Genomic DNA, 21,661 nt, shown 5'->3' with positions numbered 1-21,661 from the left:
AATGAGAGAAGAAGCGTGTTTTATAATTTTTTTTTAAAGATAGATCAATGACGTTATGTTTTATAAAATCGATGAAAAGTAAAGCGAACTGTGTTAATCGTATTAATAAGTTTCAAATGTTTTAATTAAACATATCTCGATCGATTGATACATAGAGATAAGGGAATAGTGGGATACATACGGTAATAGTATTGGTGAAAAACTTCCATTTAAGACCGTAGGCTGTACAACTTTTTAATCTACCTGCGATCTGTCTGCCCTCGAAATCCAGACAGCAAACCGGTCGGAAACAACTCAACTTTGCTGTTCCACGTGTTCATAAGACGATCAAGTTCCAGAAGGAAATTCCCGCCTTACTATCGAGAGAATTCCAGAGATAACGGAGAAATCGCAGTTGATCCTCTTCTTTATTTAAAGGTGCTTACAGAGTTCGAGATGCTAAGCCAACGATCGCTCGCTTCTCGATAATACGAAATTCTCTTCCTTTAGTTTCAATTGAATCGCCGTTAAAAAAGTGAAGTTCCCGTTATAACACTTGAAATAAATGAACAATATGAATAGAACAATAGCGAAAAGTCGTACTTCGTTCCATCGAAGTAGTATAAAACATTTTTATGGAACCCAGAGAAGAATTAAAGCTATTAAAAAAGAAATGTAAATACAATGGCGGATGAAACAAGGTTTAAAATCGACACGCTATAAATTCTAGTATCTTCCGTACCAAAAATTGTGTACCATATTGACGACATTATATTTATTCATCGCACCTATCGACATAAATTCATTTCGTAACGTTACGTCTTCTTATTTTATACACTTTCTTACAAGTAAGCTACAGTTATACCAAAATCTGATATTAAATTAACTAAATTACGCTTTAAGGAACATCGCTGAAAACAACATTCCAACAATTTCATTATTATTTCGTTTAAGTAGCTCTTCGTCGATAAGATGCTTCCTTGCATCTACCAGGTTCATTTCCGTTGAGAATTGCGGATCGTAATCGCCGAAATAAATATGTAGGAACACTTACATTACACGTAGAGATGATAATAAAATAGTTTTGTGTTTACTTAATATGTGATTTACAAGATATTCATGGATATCCATCGCACGCGTTTCAGCACCCTTCTAGTCTCACCATCTTTCCACCGCCTTGCGTACGGAACAGTGACGTTCTTCTGTTCTATGAGACGCTGCGCACGCACATACTCCCACTCACGCTCATAATCATATATGTGTGTCACTAATGGGCGGCTGATCCGGTGCAGCACACAAAATTACATATATCTCAATAATTTCAAATAAGTTCGCTTCATTACTATAAATCAATTATTACTAACAAACTAGCCAATACGAACCAACAAATGACCGCGCGATATATGCATACAGTCAGTTGGAATGTACAGTTATTTCCACAAGATAAAATCGTTCTTTGCTCTCACAATGCATGAATGAAGATCCGGCACCAATACTTCGCATCCAGCGGCCTCATCATTCTGCATAATAGTTGCAACAAAACAGTCTGCAGCCTTTTACTGGCGATTCATTATCATTTCTTAGCGAACTGATATCGGATTTTTTTTTTTTTTATAAGAAACTTATAATACGCACGGAGAGAAGGCGTGCACACAGTTTCCTTTTTTTCATTGGGAATTCATTGAGAATTCTGGAGAAACACCAACAACCGGTATTCATCCGGATGACGATCAGCAGGAATAAGTTCAACAGTGAAATTGCCAACCGAGCAGGAAAGCCTGACAAACTTTTGCGCAACTTAGGTAACAAGGCGAGCTCGTCAAACAATCGCGGTGCTAAGCCACAATGAAACCGCGGTATTGCCAATCGGTTGAATTGGGTCTCGGCTCTGGCTTTCGAGTTTCCGTTTGATTGAATCGATAAGGGCCGGGTCAGACGACTAAGTATAGTTAAGACGCGATTTAGATCAATTAGAGGAACGGCTGTAACGTCCGCGCAGATGTTGCCGGGAAAAATTTCCTCGATTTATTACTGAACCTCTCACTGATACTTTGCCCTCGTTGAAAAACAGTTCGCGTAATACGCTGAAGCCGAGTCGCGAGTTTACATGCAGCAGCAATTCAACTAGCCGCGCTAGCTTTTCCGTAGGTACAACGAGCACGAGTGCGTTGCAACGATTTCAAGGTCTGTTCGCTGCTTAAAATCACGAAACATTAAGGATGCAATGTAACCTAACTGCAATGGTAATAGATATAGAAACTGTATTACGTTATTCTAGTTTTAGTATAGAAACGATTGCTAGTTGCAAGCTAAGTAAGTTAAGTTTGATTCGCAAATGACGCAAAACTAACGTAGAAACACCCTTACATTGAGAGCTATTTCTAATTAATCCCGATAGAATTCTCGAATATTTTGTTTCGATCTGAGTCTCGTTTAAACAGGATCTTTCAATGTTTTACGAAGATCTTCGACATAAAACAGAAATTTTTTCTACAAACTAGAAAAATACAACCATGTCGGAAATGTTGAAAGCAGCGTAGCAAGATTAATTTAGAGAACGTAAAAATGTTTGAAAGTGATCGGTATCATTTATTAAAAACTGGAATCTAGTTTCCAAATGTTTTAGAAAACCGATACGAGGATTCGAAAGCTACTGCAGGTTCCAGCTCGTTGGCAAATTCCATTCGCCGTTACACGAAGAGTGGCGCCACATCCTCGCTCCCTTGCTTCAGAGGAAACGCGATAAGGGTGCAAAGCCTCTGGGAGCCTAGTTTTCTGAATTAGAAGTCAAACTTACTCGAAAGCCACGAGACGTTACAAGCTTACTTTGAAACACTGGGCTTCCAGTATGGCATAATCAATCGAATATTTGGATATCTACAAATGGATGCTTAAACCGACCGTGATGTAGAATTTGCTTCCATATCATTAGTATTGAATTACGTTATATAATTACGGCAAATCCTTGAATCGATCATTACGATAATTAGTTTATTTTGTACGTCGATTATGATAATTCGGCAATACAATGGAATCTCGATTAACGGAATACCAATTAACTATTACACGATTGATTATGGGCACGTCTATCATTGGAAACTTTGGACACGGTCCTTTGTAAGAAAGATTAGAAAGTAGGGATCGAAACGACAAGAGAGCTGACTCTTTTTTCTTATTTGATATTTACTCTGTGACAGTGTAGCATGACAATCTGACTATGACTAAAAGCTAGTAACGATAAGACCAAAAATATTTATGAGTTGTACGAAGTAGGTATAAAGTTATTCGGACACCCTATGCCTTACAATATCTAACCACCATATATATATATATATATATATATATATATATATATATATATATATGACTTAATAGATCCATGTTGAGATATGTCAGGTCACCCAAGGTGAAACGCACAATTTATAACAGCTTCAAGAAGGGAAGAAAAGTCAGATGACACGCGAGAAAAAAACGGAGACATCCGACTTCTCGAATACTCAGGCACACGACAGAGCCATAGATTAATAAAACCTCGTTCTTGGTTACCTTGACCTTTCTGAACGCCGTAGTATATTTGCACCTCGTGCGATCATTTATGAATTTCATGAATTATAAAAAACAATCAATAAATACTATGGAACATTCGGTTATACGATAGTCGAGAAAAATGTACTTAGAGAAGAAAGAAGTTTAATTATAGGGGCATTTCTGACCGGTTAAGTCGAAGAGAATTGTACGTAATGGTATAATAGTGTAATTATTACCAACTATAAATCGCGATACCGCATGCACAATGGCGCAATTTCCTCGTCAGACGCTATTCTCAGTTTGATGTACTTCGCGCCTACCATGAAATAGGCCGAGTGAATTCGCACATACGAAGATCCCGAACAAGAGTCTGGATGAAGTCAAAGTTTCGCCACCTTCCGCGGAACGATATTATTAAACTTCCGGCAAAGCCGAAAGCGAGCATATTCCTTCGCCGGTCTAAGATTGTAATAGCGAACTCTTGCCCTGCGGCTACATCGAGATTTCTTGGCTGGCACGTCCGGAAACTTGGTGAAATTATTCGCGGCAGCGTGACAACCGAATTGATTAGATCTAAACTTCCACTTCCTTTTCGGATGCCGCGTCATATTGCGGTGAACAAATTATCGCAATGGTTACGTGGCAGAACGCGTCGTGGAAAGTTTCAAGCCCCTGCGAAACGAATCGACGAAAAAATTACCGCCTTCAAATTACCGCCGTTCTCCGCCAACTTGTCGACATGCATCGTGAAATCTTTTAAATTGCAAATTTCCAGTTTTTCCACGTATCGCCGCCACTTTTTATCCGATGAAATCGAAATGAAACTCTGCGGCCTAAAAGTTTAGAAAATTCGTCGCTATCGGGGAAGGGTGTTTTCTTTCCTTTTTTTTTTTTTTTTTTAAGGAAATGAAGAAAGTTAAATTGAATCGAATTAATCAATTAACTTGTACAGATAGTTCTGAAACTTTCCAGTATAATTAAGGAAGGTAGAATATATAATGCGGTTAATAATAAAATCATATTGTTCCGACCAACTTGGTGTATTAAAAAAACAATGCGGAGAAAGTACACATGTGAAAATATTTGAAGATATGTATACGCCATTATACGAAGGAGCTGAAGAAAGAAGCGACGAAGATAAAGGCGATGAAAACCAGATATATTTCACCACATCCTGAATTAATCCACCTACTTTACCAGCAACAAGGCATAATAAATTCTGTTTTCAAACGGATCGTAGAAATATTGAAATATCAAAACTGGCATTAACAATGAAACAAGAACATAAAGATCCAAAAAAGTGATCGAAATACTTCTTTTTTTTTGAGGTGTATCACATTAGACGAGACAGGCAAGGGTATTGTCTAACAAGAAAGAAGGAAACAACGAAAGCACAAAGAGCATACGAAACAATGTCTGTTCCGTGCTGTTGACCACACGTGGATGCACCGGTGCAGTGGTGTAACATCTTCAACGAAGCTAGACGACGCAATGAACCTCATTGCATGGTTCGCCAAATTAAATACCATCTACCTTTTACATAATGTTGGTCCGACTGCACGCGTCTAATGGAACTTGGCACTTTTCTCACTGAGTAAGAATACGTTTCCATTTTTTTGGAAACTTCCTTGAATGCAGCAAATTTCAACCTGCAATTATTATTGTGGCTACATTAAGGATACGGCTAAGTTTCTACTGAAAAATTAACGAGTATGAGTATGCAAGTACAAATACTTTTTGTAGCCACTAAATAAGCAATATTAAACAAAAATCTTCTAAAACAGCCAATATTGCGACGACCAGTAATATTTAAATAATTTATGCACGTAGCGACATAGTAGTAAATAATGAAATATACTATCATTATATTTGTACTTGATAGAAATTGTACTTAATGGTACATTTTTAATTGCGTGTTCATTAAGATGATTTCCAATGTTCCATGAATATTCGATCAAATGTTCATGTGCGAAACTAAAATATGTTCACCGCGCAGGACAAGTAATCAGACTCGTAAACAACAATTAGAATTTGACGACAGTCTTTAGATATTCGAGGACTCGCAGGATGTAATTACTCCGCGCTAAATAAGCCCTGATACGTTATCTCTCGCGTGAAGCAATTTGCGCTTAGTAGATGGGTTTTAATTAAAATCGTAATTTTTGTTTCGTGTAATCGTTGTTACAACTGCGCCCCGACGTCGGCTGACGTACGATTAACATCGATGTAAATTCTACTGTATTGCCGGCTAGATGAACGTGCGGTACAAGGACAAACCCCGTGAAAAATGAAATGTACAGGTGCGTGCGAAATAGAAATCGTGACATAGCTGAGCCTCTTTACAGGAAACTTTATGAGGTAGAATGAGACACGAACTGAGCTGACGGATAGTATTCGTAATTTAAATTAATTTCACTAATAGTATGCCAGGTATTGGACAAATTGTACGTCAAAGCTAAACTAATTCAAACAGTACACTATAAAATAGGATTAAAATGTATTTCATAGAGAGATCTAAAGGTTTATTCCTTCGGTTTCCCAATTCCGCTTTTCTCATTTTTAACAAAGGCGCATCGAGTGAAGGGTTAGAGAAATAACGCGATAGCTTGGAAAGTTGATATCCATGATTTGAAACCAGTAGCTAGGAACCAGCAAATATTGATCAATCGAGTTTAGTTTAAATTAGGATGTAATTAAACTTGTTTCCGATTAAACTCTGTGGCCATTAGATTTTCAATTACTCGAAATCATGAGTAATTACGTAGAAAACAATTTTCGATTAACTTCCGTTCCTTCGTCTGTTGCTTTTTATTTGCTGTCCTTATAAAGGAACAATAATTTGTTTGAAACGCTTTTCTCATCGCTAATGAGTTTATCAAGCGCGCGTTTAATTGTAATTATAGTGAGAAACGTAGGATAAATTACCAATGAAATTGCAAAAATAATCGTGGCCGGGCACACACCGTTTAAGCGCGACAGTATTTAGCATAACGTTAATTTAGACGAAGCCTACAGCACGACTGCGTGAAGCAATTATACCAGGGCTAATTAAGATACGCAGATAGTCTAGTAATTTACGAATAATCTCGCGAATATCATTAACGGAAAAGCGAAATGAAATGCACCACTTTTTGCCTGTGATTTCATATTACCATGAATATTTCCATTGATAAGCGATATCGTCAGAGAGTAAAAATTTCGATTCGTTTTGCATAAATGGGGGCAAAAGTGTTATCATAATAAATATAATATAGAGATATAATTAAGAGTGTAATTTGGGAGATATTAGTAAAAATTATGAATTCCAGCAAAATGAATATCAATTGCAAACACAGAAATTTAATGTTCCAAAATTATTAAAGTTTTGCTTTAATATACACAAAGGAAGTATGTATAATGAAATGAATTGGAACGTCCCTACATTACACAACAATGTTACTGAAATATCGAGATATTATTATTAAAATATTGGAAAAGCAATATGCTTTTGAGGTCACAGAGTTTTTACATATTCCAATAGGCTGTTCTTTTTTTGTTCGGAAACCGTATTGTACAAATAAAATGAACAATAATCAAACGGGGATATGCATATTTACATTGTTCAACTTCCAAACACAATGCTTAAGTCGCTTCATTTACAAATTTTTGCATAAAGGTATAAATCAACGTGTTATGGGATTAAAATCTTGCCACCAAATATATGGTTGAAAATATGAAAACAATCGAAAGAGATTTAACGTTAAATTTATTGCTAACCAATCTAACGATACCAAATATTAAATTTTCTACTTGCCTTCAAATTTAGAGAGATACAAGGTTAAAGTACGTCGAGACAATAAGTTTTCCTCGGAACGAGACATCGAACTGCAGCTTATACAAAAAGAAGTCACGAAGAGGTCGAGCTTCTGGACGAAAGTAAATTTTGCTATAAAATATGAAACGAACGTTTTTCGCTCAGCAGAGAAAACAAGATCGCTTAAAGGAAGTACCTTACTAAAACATGAATTGTAAATGAAGTTAAAAAATTACTTTCGAGGTTAAAGAATTTTAATTATGCGAATAGTTAAGTTAGTTGGAGTTTCTTATCTCTTCTCCTAGGTCAAAGAATTTTCATCAAATTTTGCATTTTAGATTGAAAACCAAACCGAGTTTCGCAAAAGTTTCATTTGTTGCTTATACTATTCAAAGGATAACGTAGCATTCTATGCAGCGTGCTCTGGTAACGTTTGACCATTTTATTTTGCTGAGAGTCTTTTTAAATCCGAAGCACATATACTACAACTATAAATTGACAGGTAATTTAATTTATCTGCGACTTCTGACTTTGGAAAGTTTCTTTGTGATACTTATGATCTTCATGATGATTATTAATCCAACAATTAAAAAGAGATAAATGGCACAGCAACACTTGACATTCATAACCCATTTACACAATCTAGTTTAATTTATATACCTGTGTATAATGTGAGAATCAAGTATGAAAAAAAAAATTATCCCGAATCTCTCTATTTGTAATTTTATAACTAATTTACATTCTGTCAAAAATAATCGACGCGAGAATAGCGTTGCCCATACTGGTCAAAGCATAACTTGTCTACGCGGCACCGCGCATACCAGTATCATCATATATACAACATGAATTACTCCCTTTAGCACTTTAAATTACCATGTAGGCATGCAAATTTTATACTAATCATATCAGTAAGCTACTTTTATCGGGAAATCTGTTTGTGTTCATCTATTTTACAAACGAAAGAAAGTTTATTATCATTACACTTTATTATAGGCAGTAATTCATGTGCAAAAGTATGAGTTACTTGCCACGAAGTACAATAATGAAAGCATAATTCAAGTTATTACTGTTCCCAGGAGGTCATTAGCTGGTTAATAACTACAATTTTCAAAGCATGCACATAGTGATTTCGGATATTCAAAATGTTTCGCTTTATCTCCAAGCGATCATATATCAATATTTTTCATCTGTATTTTTAACTGAAATCTCTGTGCGTACTCTAATTTATGTGCTTCGGTGGATCCGATAAAATATCTATAATTTGAAAATTGTTAATTTATGGATTGTAATCTTTATCAGTTTTCGAATAAAAACGAGTAATTTAACAATCTTTCGTTCCTCGTTCGGCAAAATTTGGTCTAACATCATTATAATAAATAGACTAGCGAATACCTGTGCATTTATGAGAAATTTCACGATCCATCAAACACACTCATTGTAAATTACAATGAATAAAACGAATCTCTCAGATTCCCATTTCTTTGCTCGCGTTCGTAAAAATACGAATTTGCATAAACGCCCTCAGTCTAGCGATAAAAGCCTTTTCAATCGCAACATCTCAATGATCCCCCTGATAAATACTATAAAAATAGCTAGAAACATATTTCTCTCAGTCATCTGATTTGCAAAACCGTATAAACTATCCTGCATCAAACCAAAGTACATACATGCCACGCGTTCACCCGCGCCATTCTTCAAGCGATATCAGCACGAGTGATATCAGTAGTACAAGTGAACCTCTCAACGCCAACGGAAGTTGTATCACGAGACTAGCCAAAGCATGTAACATGCTTCCGATATGATAAAATAAGCGTCGCGATACGCGTACCGGCAGAGGGGGAGGGAGAGAGAGAGAGATAAACGAATTGAGCTCGTGTATCCTTGCGATTCGTGACTTCGAATAAAACCGGCGACCATCATCGTGCGGCGATTCTTAACGATCCTGGGTCGAGCAGTGTTTTTGTCCGGCATGTTGCCTAGATACGTTCAAACGCCTAACTTCCGGCTATACATTAACCCCTTAAGGGTGAGACACGAGCACAGCTAACTGTCCAAAATGCAAAAGCCCGTCTGAGACACGAACACTGCTGACTAACCACTTTTTCTATTAATAAATACAATCACGTTTTCGTATTTATAAAAACACTTGCTTTCTTTTGACTTGTATCTTGCGTTTTGCTTCTCATTGTATTAAAAACGTAAGATGTATTATTAGAGTTAGAAAAAGATATATTATTATACAGCCAAGAAGCAATTCCACTGAAGGCAAAGCGTGCATTTTTAACCGGTTAAGTAAAAAAGAAAAAAAAAATATTGTACGCTAATGGGGTTGAAAGTATATACTTATTCGTTTCTAGAGTATTACGCTCCTAGATGCAACCCGAGCGCTGCCTCGTCCGCTTGATCATTGTCCTATACTACTGTGCGCCACTGTGAAAGACAATATTTTCATTCCACGCATCACTGTATCCTCTTAAATCGCAAATAGTTATACGGGCGTAAGAACCTCCTACTTCATGTTGCGCATCTTATTGCATTAAAAACGTATGGTATAGCGTTGGAATTACGAAAGAAATATATTATAACGTTACATAACCAAGAGGAATTCCTCTAAAAAGAATATTCTATTTCTTTGACCGATTACGTCGGCAAATACTAAGCCAGCTAGATTCTTCAAGTCATTTTCGACTGAATCGTGCCTTTCTGTTGAAACATTTCTTGATTTTGAAGAAAATACGAAAGAATCGTTTTATCGATACGAATGAATTTTATTCGAACTTAAAATATTTGATGTCTGCCTGCTTGTCGGTAGTAAAAGTATCGGATATAGATATTCGAGGAATATAAAAATTGCAATATAACGATTAGAATATAAAAATTCGAGGGCAGCGTCGGGTTAAGAGATTCAGATGGATGCGCCGCGTGAACGCGACTAGCATTAGCGCGATAATCGGAAGCTGGACGACGATCGATTTTATCGGTTCCCGGAAAATAATACGTTAAATCGATCGTGTCTACGCTCCGTAAGACTTTATGGACGTTAATTTTTCTTCGGATATGTATTCCGACGAGTTTCGCATTCGGGGCGAGCACATTCCGTGAAACGCGGAAACATTTTGTCGTTTGTAACTTTAATGATTCGACGGCGGAGCCATTTCGGAAGTTGGATGGAAATTTACGACAGCGCGTCGGATGAAATTGTTAAGGGTTTTATTGGCGTGGGAAAAATGTTGGAATATAAAAGATCGTTTATACGCGAGCTAGCAGTTTTAGATTGGTGGCAAAGGTTGGTCTTTTTATATTTCATAACTGGTATATTTATTAATTAAAATTGTACGTGGGCCGATAAATTAGATACGAAATTGTGTAGAATGTACAAAGCGCATAAGTTAAACAATTCAAGCATATTGCGAAACAAGTTTTTCATATATCCTCTTGGGAAATGAGATAAACGAATTTATTTTAAACGCTGGTTTTAACCGCTGCCTGTTTAATTCGTTGAAATCCTACGTACTTCTACGTACACTACGCCATGTGCAAAAATATCCACATGTGTGGCGCTTTGACTGTTCAGTTGAATTTTAATCTTCATTTCGAAAGAAAAAACGTATCAAGGTGTACTGGATGCAAATAAAGTATTGTATAATACCAAGCATTATAAAAAACACTATACTTTGCATATTATATATATATATATTCTTTCGTATTATCTGCACTTTTGTAGTTTCAAGTTTCTTAGAAACGCGTAGAAACCTGCAGTCTGGTTGTCAGCGACGATTCTCAATATCAAGCGGAACACGTCCAATTGTTTAGGGGGCAATATCTCGTTCGAAAACGGCACAAAATTGCGCGAACATCGCGGAGGAGGCAATAGAACGGTTTAAAAGTTAACGAGAGAACAGCTCTAATAAAAGCTATCCAAAAGTATCTTTCTATTACCTGGATTTACGGCGTGGCAGTGGTTGAGGAGCGGCAGCCAACAGAGCAGTAGCACCGCTCTCTGCATCTGAAACAAAAACCGCAGATATTTTTCACAAGACGTTTAATTGCTATTCCGCAGCTCCCGGCCATCTTCTAATATAATTATACGCTGATTAAAACGTACGATGAAAGCTGCTCGACGAGGCTTCCAGGCCCAACCACGAAATCCAATGGATTCGTGGCTGCACTAATTACAAGAAGGAGCCGTGGTTCAGCTCGAGGAACGCGTCACTAACATTTCGCAGAAGTGAGCCATCATATACGTGTACAATTATGTACACATGTGACATCGATCCCATAGAGATACGAGTATTACTCAATCTTGCTACAGTCCTCGAATATCTATATCCCGATCTCACTGTTTTAATAAGCAACTTATTCTAAACTTGTTTCGAGAAGCAAATATATTTTGGATATCTTAAGAAACACTTTGGCACGCGGTTAAGACGGGAAACAACGTACATTAAGGAAATTTGTTTAATACTTTCCTCAAACTTCTAGAAGTGTATTCAAAATAAGGGAAATACGATTGGGTTTAAAGTAAACCAAAGACATGGTCAGATAAACCATGAATAGAACATCAAATAAATATGATGAATACAAGATACATTTCTTTCCTCGTTAAATAATTTAAATATTAATAATCTACAAGTCTAAACAGATTTCCTATAAATAAGGCATTAAAGAATAACGTGATGCGGCACATTTTGAAAATTGTTCGCTTAATTATATTTATTGAATATCCAACTTCGTAATACCATTTTATCATCAACATAATCTAAAAGTGCATAAATTACAGTTTTCCCTTATCAGGATGCATGGGAATTTGGGACCGATAATCACCACGTCTTTTCGTATTGGTGGCCACGTGATGTACCGTGGCACTTTGATCATCCAATTTAGAAACAGTCTGTACAATCGTGTACAGGTGCGTCGGTACACACAGGGAGGACCAATCCTCCGGTGTCCGTTCTAGCGAAAGCAAATGAACTCTTGAACAGAGGCCTGTGCGCGTGTACGCACGACCGATCTGCGCATATACAGAAGCAGCCGTGCGAAAGACGGCGTATACTGAATTTCCAACAAGCAGACTTTTAACTGTAAAATATCGGAAACCGGCTGAAATTCTTCGTAGAACAGGAAACGAACGGCACGACCGATTTGTCAAATTGATTCGACCGGTGAACGCGTGGAATTTTAAGTTTCCCTCTTAGCCAAACCATCGGAAACACACTCGGGATCCATCGAAACCAGTTTTGCAAAAAGAGAGAATCTGCACAATTCTAACAATTACGGGAGGGGCGATACAAAGTAGTTACTTCGAAACATATCGTTTCTTTTTAAGATATTCTGTGAACTATTATTTAGAAGCTAAAGCGACCAACCCCACAAATCGAAAAGTAGAAGAAAACCGACGATGTTGCAAACGCTGCCTTCTAAATTTATCTTTAACGTGTACAATTATTCGTGGCATCTTCTTACGATAGATCATGGAAATAAATCGTTCGTTCTTTCAGAACTGATTTAAATTTATGTTGTGAATTTATTTGACTGTATCCAGAAACTGGATCGTTATTCATTACTCAACGGAACGTATAATAGCATCATCGCCATTTAAAATATTACTTTAAACGCATCTGTTTTGTTCCTATTTCGCCAAAGTTTCTATAACATTGTTATCCGCTTCATTAACGACGTCGATATTTATTAAACTTTTGCCGCGCGACTTTAATCGCGGTGTTCCGTCGAACGACATTAAATCACGCATTATTCACGGTTCTGGGCTAATGAATGCAACATGACACGCGTATATCGTAAAAAGATGTTTCAGACAAACGAAACAGGACTTTAATCCTGGCAAATAGCGCGTCCGTAAATATGAATTAAGCAAATGACAGGGCTTCATTAAAATTGCACCATCGATTGGTTCCGAATGTGGAGCGATCTCGCGCGGCTAAATCCACTTAAAGCCAGCACCAGGGTAGAAAAGCTCGTATCCATCCGCGCGATATTTCGAAGGCGATCCCAGCAGAGGGGAAATGTACGTTCTCAGCCATTACAAGCGAATACTATAATCCAAAATTGCTGTACTGAATGCGATCGATTCTACGCGCTTCTTCATACGAATACCGTGTCATCTCGGAATTTTTTCTTCGATACGGTTGAAGTATTAAGGGATTGTATCATTACGAACAAACGTAACGGACAGTAGGGAAAAAGCAAGAGAAAACGAAGATGGATTGGCGGTAGAACTAACTAACATTTAATATTTAGCCAAATATATTATTAGAATTAAATTAATAGAGCAATTAATTAAAGCAATAGGACAAAAATAAATAAGTACCAGTAATAATACGTACTCGTGTTTCTGTCTGAATAAAAGTAAAAATTAATATTACGAAAAATTGCAGAAACTTAATTGCAAAAATTAAAAAAGCCTTTTTAATGGCTGCAAAGACAAGAAATATGATGGTAGTCGATTCGAATGGTTCCGTAGATTTAATGTTCAATTAAAAGTAGCGTATACGAGGCTGTTCAATGTCTGTTGAAACGTAGAAAACGTCGAACCGTCATGAGTTTTGGTCGACAGACGTCGTTCCGCTTTGCGTAAAAAGAATTGTTGACATTGGCGAACAATGGAGACCTCTTTGTAAATGTTTCACTTCCTTTGAAGTCAACCTTGGGTACACCTCTTGGGCAAACACTTAAAACAGTGATATTTTTAGTATCTTCTTTGAGGATTGAATCAAATAAAAGGGGAGGCAGCCGGAATATGCTAATATTTGCTCCGACACGAGCGCCATAATTTTTTTTCCCCTCTTGGACATTGATAAAAATTGTTAAAATATTTAAGGAACAAAATTTATTATCTTTGAATAGTGGAGCAATAAAAAGTTAAAATGTCTGCAGTAAAAAGTTAGAAATAGATCGTCACATTTTTAAATAACTATTTCCTATTAATTCAGGATTGAGACGAGGACTTGTATATTTTGGTTGCTAGTGTAACAGTTCAGATAATTGTTTAATCGTGCAACTTTTACCGTATACTTCGCGTATGAATTTAACGTTCATTCTTTTATCGAATAATTTCTGAATACCGGAATGAAACGTTGGCAAAATTTCTATCGTAATCCGTTAAATGGTCATTTCAAGAAATAAATGAATACTCTATGTAGGAGAAGGAGGGAGTGATAATGATGTTGATCGAAGATCAGTGTATGAATTTTGGGAACACTGTTCTGAAATTTTCAAGTTTTATCAGCCTTATTAGCAGGATTAAAAAGATACGTGAACACAAACGAATCAGGAAAACTGAAGTTGGCGGAAACTTTTTCAAAGTTCTAATCAAACGTTCGTTTAACTTTGGATTTGTGCCAGACGATTGCTATCGAAAGTTGGAGTAAATCCTTAAAGCGTTTGCCTTTTAAAATTAATGTTTAAAGTAGTGTACATTTCCTCGCGTTATGAAAATATTATTTCAAAATTACAAGAAAGTTAATAACTTAAATAACAATAAGAAAAGATTACATTCAAATGATAGAATCAATGGTACGACAAATAATTAAGTTTATATTCTTTCTTTAAGGATCTTAATATCGAAATTATAATCGCTGGAAGTATAATCTGGCCCACGTTTTAAACCTAGCTTGCAACCTTCTGATAAATGTTTCTCGGCTTCATTTCCAATAAGCAGCCGGCGGTTGACAAAAGATTTCCGCAGAGCGGCAATTTCATTGAAAATTCTTAAACTCGTTTCGCTGCAATTGTTCGGTGTATGAGAAAAATTTTACGCGCGTTTTCCCTATACAATAAGCACTTCTCGAACAATCGTCGAAGATATCTGAGAACTGTGCAAATGAATCGGTTACGCCATTACGCTATAATTCCAACATCTGGATAAAAGAACGCTCGTTCGAGAAACGCAAACGCCGGATAAACGTTCGTTTAAGATGTTTGTGACCATATCGCAACCGATATTATCGAGTACAAAAAACTAAACTTGAAATGAAACTTCAAATATACCGCGCTATAACATTGGCTGAAAAATTTCCAGTCCATCTTATTTTAACTATTCTAAAAAATTTAGTAAAGCAGCTTGGGTCAGCGCGCCAGTCAAAATGTTAATTTAGTTCATATTCCTAAAGCCACTAGGGCAGAAGGTTAATAAGAATCGTATTTTTCCCCCTCATCGCGGTAGACTGCGGTGGTAATATCCGTTGCGACAACCATTCGGAATAGGAATGTTGTCCTGTAAATAAATTTCTCGTGACAAAGGCCCAGCCTCACTACGCTATGTATATAGTCGACTCGGTGGTCGAACGTTGTTAGTTTCGTTTTGCAAGCTACACGAAATAGGCAGGACAGCTGTTAGGTAAATGTATTTAGTGGTAATTGGCGCGGTTTGCATGTCAAAGTCAGGTAAAATGCGAATCACAAGGACAGTGTAGTATAAATTTCGCAATTAAACTTTAGAAATGTATACAGCGATATATCGAAAATTAGGAAGTTCTGCGACGATGAAATACTTTCGTCGATCGGTGCTACGTGGAGCCGATATGTATAACAGAATATGTAGAATCAGAGAACTTAACTTTAAGTGCTAACTTTCTCAGTAGCTACGTAGAATGGCATTTATCACGCGTTAAGTGACGAATTTAATAGCAGTGTCATTTCCAAAATGACTTGACATTTCTTCGAACCTTATAACATACAGTACCTAGTAGCTGTGTCTCAAAAAATAAAAAAAAATAAAAATGAAAATCGATTTAGGGCATCGATGTAACGTGAAAAATGTTTTGTAAATTACTTGCAAACTTTTTCAAAGTATAATAATTCAACGCATAATTGCATCCGAATAGAAGATTAAAGTGTCATAACAATATCGCTATTTAGGACAATAAAAATATAATCGTTGTTTTTATATAATATCAAGCGGGTCAAAATGAATTCATATTTGCGAAACTAATAGTATAGAGCGTACTATTTTCACCGGCCTGACTTCCCACTATCCACTGGATGATTAACACGGATGCTGTGGAATGACTCGAAGCACGTTTCGAAGCTACACGTGGGTGGAATCCGGCCTAGATTTTTCATGAAGCCCTTTTCCTCCACGAAATGGAATAAATTAACATCCCAAATCTGGCTCTTTGAGCGGTTACCCCTGAGAACTCCAATAAAACCGACGTAGAACGATAAATAGAATAGTGGAAGGAGTAGCCACGGTCTCTCCTCCTGCTTTAATAAGCATGTGTCCGATAGAAAGTTCCAATCGGCGAGAAATATTGGCGGTCTGAAAAACTACTCGCCAACGGTAAAATGTTTTATTTTCACCGTGAAATTCGACGAATAGACAAACTGAGTTTTAAAGAAGATTCTGCGAAACCATGGAGTTCGATATAGCTCGAGGTTTATGATATTCATAAATAAATTTACTTGAATAGGATCGAGAGAACAAGTATTTAATACATTAAAAATTCTGCCGCGCTACATACCTGAACGAAAGACCGAATCAGCAATGTATTACCGAGTAAATATTAATTGACAAAAATATTACTTGGTGTATGTACGTTCATACTTGATAGAATCTAAAATAAATCGCTTCTTGGTCAGATAAATTTTATACATCACGGTAACGAAATATTTCGTCTTGCAACTATCGGAAATATCGTTCAAGGTTATCTTTAATGAGCAAAATCAGTTTGACACCCTCTGTGAAATCGTTAATAAACGTTATCTAGAATGTATCTGCCGAGACATCTGTGTATATGTGTATAGGTATTAAAGTATATTGTCAGTCGTACACAAGCTGCGTCGCGCTGATACTTGCCCTCGACGCCGTCTCGAAATTGTATTAGCGTCGTCTCGAGTCCATGGAAGAAGTAGGCCGTTCCAGTTGCACTCTCTCGCGGAGAGAGAACGCGGCAAAGGTCAAAAGTGCATGAATTGTTGCGAAGTGCCTCGGTCCTCCACTCGCTAAAGCAGTACAATGCGATCGGTGACCCCGTTTCGTGTTGTCGGCCTGAAAACCACCGGCGACTGCTGACATTAGCGAAAAGCACCGCGATCAACTATATTTCTACTTCTATTTCTCTTCGTTTTATTTACTTTGTTTTTCTTACGCTTCCCCTTCACCTTAACGGGCTAATAGACGAAGAGTCGAAAGAATACGGATAAGTCTCTGCCGATCTTTCCAGCTTATTCTCAGTATACGCTTCTGCTACGTTCGATAATAAAATCGACGAATGTTGTGGCTAGACGTACAGTCAGTCACGAAAGTCTATAAAAATTCGTCGAATTTCACGTATATGACTTACCAAGCAAACTGACACAATTATTGTTGACGTATTTTTATGAACGTGTTAAGAAATCTTGGCATAGTGTTACGTTACAAAACCTTCAATTTTTTCAACGCTGGGGAAATGGGAGGACATTGAATCTTATGCAAAGAAGAAGACCCGCGAGATATTAATGTCGTGTTAAGTTTGTCATTCTTATGATTTCATGTACGTATAACAAGTGTATGTAATCACCGTGGCATTACGTTTTATATTCTTCCTTTGCTTCAATTTTCCTCGTAAGAAACAAGGCAAATAAGCCGCATTACATTTTAGCGTTACGCGTCTGAGTGTGTGAAAAAAAAAAAATTCATAGGGTTAACTTAACTTTGTACCATAATATTTTATATTTAAGGAGAGGAAGCGTGCAGAGTTTTGTGATCGATCGTACTTTGTACTCTACTTCGTTAAGGCCAGTATAATGTAAGCTGGTGAAGTTCTTTGTTGCAATGAACGCGTTTGATCAGAAATATTAATATCGGGAAAAGTAACGATATAAATTTGTGAAAATAATCGATACACGTACGATATGACTAATATATCGAAAACACCGCGCTTGTACTTTGTATATACAACTCCTAACACGCGAACAGCTTTGAAGATCTCTCGGTGAAACGAAAAGCGTTAAAAGCAGTCACTAGGACAAAATTTATACGAGAATGAATCCTTGTTGAATATTTTGCTTTATGCGTTAGCGATGAGCGCAAACATGGTTCCGTCGAGCGTTATTTACGAGCTCCCCTTGTCAGCTCGAGTGAGACAGATTTGTATGAATATTTCCTCGTTTTTTCTTGAAATTTTACATTACACTGCTAGTGTCACGTATTCTATTACGAATAAAGACTAGTCGACGCTGAAAACAAAAGAGTGCCTCTTTCCTAAACGATGATCAACAATGGCGTGCCGTTCTGAAAAGAAATCACCAAAGTGTTACAAGAATACGTGTACACATTCCGTGTCACATAAATTCTCTGTTACACTTGTACATCTACAGGCGTCGCGCACATACGCTGAATCTAGATGAAGATTTCCTGAAGGCATCACCCTTTGCAATACTTCACTCCTTTTAATACTTTTTCCTGTTCCAAGTATTCGTCGTAAGTTAGGGCTTTCGATGAATCATTTTAAGCGACCAGAGGAGCCTGTATATAGCTCGTTCAAATGAAACTTTCGCCAAAGAAACATAAATACCTTGAAAATTTATTCGAAGATTTCGTGCTTATTTATGGCATTTACGGGAAAGTTAAGACTTCAAAGGTGTATAGAATGCACATAATATGCAAAAATGTATAAACTACTCCAAATATAATATCTACCACGGTGTTTAATAGCTGAACCAATTCTCTGCTTAGATTCCATTTTTGGAATTATACTCATGAAAATATGATTTTGCATAAATACACGTAGTAAATAAACAAAAGTTTATTACAATGAGACGGTCTATATCGTGACTGAAACGGGTAACCATCATTTTCCATAAATTTAATCGACACTGTAATTTTTCATTTTGGTCGGAAAGGATGGTGGAATACTTAACAGAAATATCATACATGTACCGTGCAAAACTGGCCGAAGTATCGCCGTATGCATCTTGTCTGAGTTATCGCGAACGATGAAAACTCTCGTTCGATTGGCTCGCGAAACCCGTCGCGAGCAGCAACCAAGAGGGAGCGATGCAGTTCGATACTCTCGTAATCGATTCCGCCGTTTATTTATTCTCCTATTTCTTCCAGTTTCGGAACGGTCGACCGACTCAGAGAGTACGATCGATCCGCGTAATGAGAGATTCGTATGCCAATTCGATACGACACTTAAAGTCGATTCCTCGCCGCCGATGGAAAAATCGTTCATTGCCGTGCAATACCGCTGCGAACTAGCGCGACAGATTTCGCACGGAAAGAAACGGAAGAAAAAGGGGAAAGCGTGTCTTCGAAAATTGCACGCTTCTCCGCGAGTTTCCTACGACTCGGAACGGAAGATTAGGGAAGTAGAACAGGAAGAAACTTATATTTTTAGCGCGAGGCTCGCACGCCCGGAAGGAGAATGGAGATATAAAGTTGCCATTTTCCCTCGGTAGAAAACTAAAACAGTTCGCACTCCCTCGAGCCAACTCGGAAACCATTTTACCCAACTGATACCGATGCGCAATAAATAACTTCTGATTAGAAAATCGATGTTCGATCGTGGTCGATAAAAGAGAGCTAACGGTCGAAATATTGTTTTAAAGGTGTTTTAAACGCGATGACACGCCAGATGCTATTAAGAAAAATGAATTGTATTTAATGCCTGTAAAAGTTCTACATGACATATTAAAAATTTTAAATAATTAACGAAAATATATACGTCAACAGCTTTCATGATAAATAATTTATACGTGATAAAATTAAATCATGTAAAATTTACATCATACGTTGCTCGGCGAAAGCTAATGTACTTTTGAAAATTCCCATTTCAATTATTCCGCATATCAATCTACAATATCCAACGTAACTCGATAATGATCTCTTTATTTTATTGTGCCAACAGTTTTTCGTTATTTCTCGTTTCAATTAGTAATGCTCTATGGTATTGACATCTTGTATCTTGTAATGCCTTTTCCAATAGATTTGATATATGAGATTAGCGCGAATTGCACGCCAGATCGACGAATAGCATGTTTTTCGATCCAAGATAAACGATATTATTTCGAAGCAAATTACATCGAATCTAATCCGTAGGAGAGTACAAGCTAATATTAATTTATTACGATTATTTGTGAGTAATTTCTGGGCACTTACGCTCATTGAACGCGCGATAGGTCGAGGCAAGACGAAACGCGATATTGCCTGCAAGTTTCCTGAAATTTGCTTTTATACGCGACATTCGCGGATTCTTACGCAATGTCATATTATTACGAATATAACAGGAACTCGTTTCGCTCAATTAAACATTATAATAATCATTGTACTTTGTATATTTCACACGTTTTCGAATATTAACGCATTCTGTGCATTTTGTAGATTCAAATTTTCCATAAATCCACACAAGTCCGCAGGCTACTTATCATAATCGCTTCTCGTAATAACTGCTACGATATCGCACGTGCTCCGCTTACTCGTACAACTATTTAGAATTGAAAACGCCAAGCTCGCGATAATTCCGCGTTCTTCGTAGCAGAAACTCGTTGACAAGCGAGGCACAGACAAGCCCTGGAGCGGCGAATTTCGAAAAGGGGGCATTTTGCGACGCGAAAACAATACTTTCTCCAAGCAAAGAGCGTCGCCGGAAACTTTCAGCTCGAGTTTCAAGCGCGTGTATAACTGGTAAGCGGTTCGCTACTGCGCTATAGTCAGAAAGCAGGAAGAAATATTTTTCGGTGGTACATTGTTTGCGCGTCAGGTCACGAACGCCGCTTTCTCACGAGTGACATCCTGGTGTGTGCACAGACGTCAGATAGGCTCAGCCAGCCTTTTTATTCGTCTGCACGCCCTTTGTAGCAAACTAGAGTGGAAAATGACGGTGTGTGTCAGCCGTTTTACGAAATATTATATCGCGTTCTCGTTCGCAGGCCAAAGTGGCCGCGTGCCGGTAACCAGATCGCTTTCCACCGCCTTTTGGACCAGAGAAACAATTCGATATTTAATTCTTAGGCGATACGAACATTCAACTACGCAGCTGGTAAAGCCGAGTTTGCATCAGCGGACAAACTTTTATTCGTACGTATATTTCGAGAGAAGTTTCCTCAATTGCGTTTTTAATTTTCATCGTGAGCTTCAGGATGGGGGAACAATTGTAGCGTTACGTTGTGAAGGTAGTACGAATAAATGGTAGTATCAAGCGAAGAGAGTCATTTTAGAGGAAAAGCTTTTACTATGTTATAAAAGAAATGCAATTAACGATATACCAAATATTATTATGAAATACGATGACTCAAAAATAATGGAAGCAAGATTAAAAAGCGTTACAGTTAACAAATATTCGCACGAATTTGCCACATGTTTGACTTAATACTTTTCCGCAATGTATAGAAGCGAGTAATTAAAATGCCCGTTAATTACAAATT

General features: G+C 37.3%; 1 protein-coding gene across 1 annotated transcript in view; it reads right to left on the bottom strand.

Annotated features, from left to right (window-relative positions):
• LOC122575884 overlaps positions 1–21,661 on the bottom strand; it is a 188,253-nt gene that overhangs the window by 84,526 nt on the left and 82,066 nt on the right. The window contains exon 5 of the mRNA XM_043745372.1: positions 11,240–11,306. Within this exon, the coding sequence (XP_043601307.1) occupies positions 11,240–11,306 (67 nt within the window). The remainder of the gene's footprint in view (positions 1–11,239; positions 11,307–21,661) is intronic.

This window comes from Bombus pyrosoma, linkage group LG15, assembly GCF_014825855.1.
Source record: "Bombus pyrosoma isolate SC7728 linkage group LG15, ASM1482585v1, whole genome shotgun sequence".
NCBI classification, from domain to species: Eukaryota; Metazoa; Arthropoda; class Insecta; order Hymenoptera; family Apidae; genus Bombus; species Bombus pyrosoma.
Note: the sequence above shows the minus strand (reverse complement) of the source record. Positions and strands in the feature narration are given on the sequence as shown.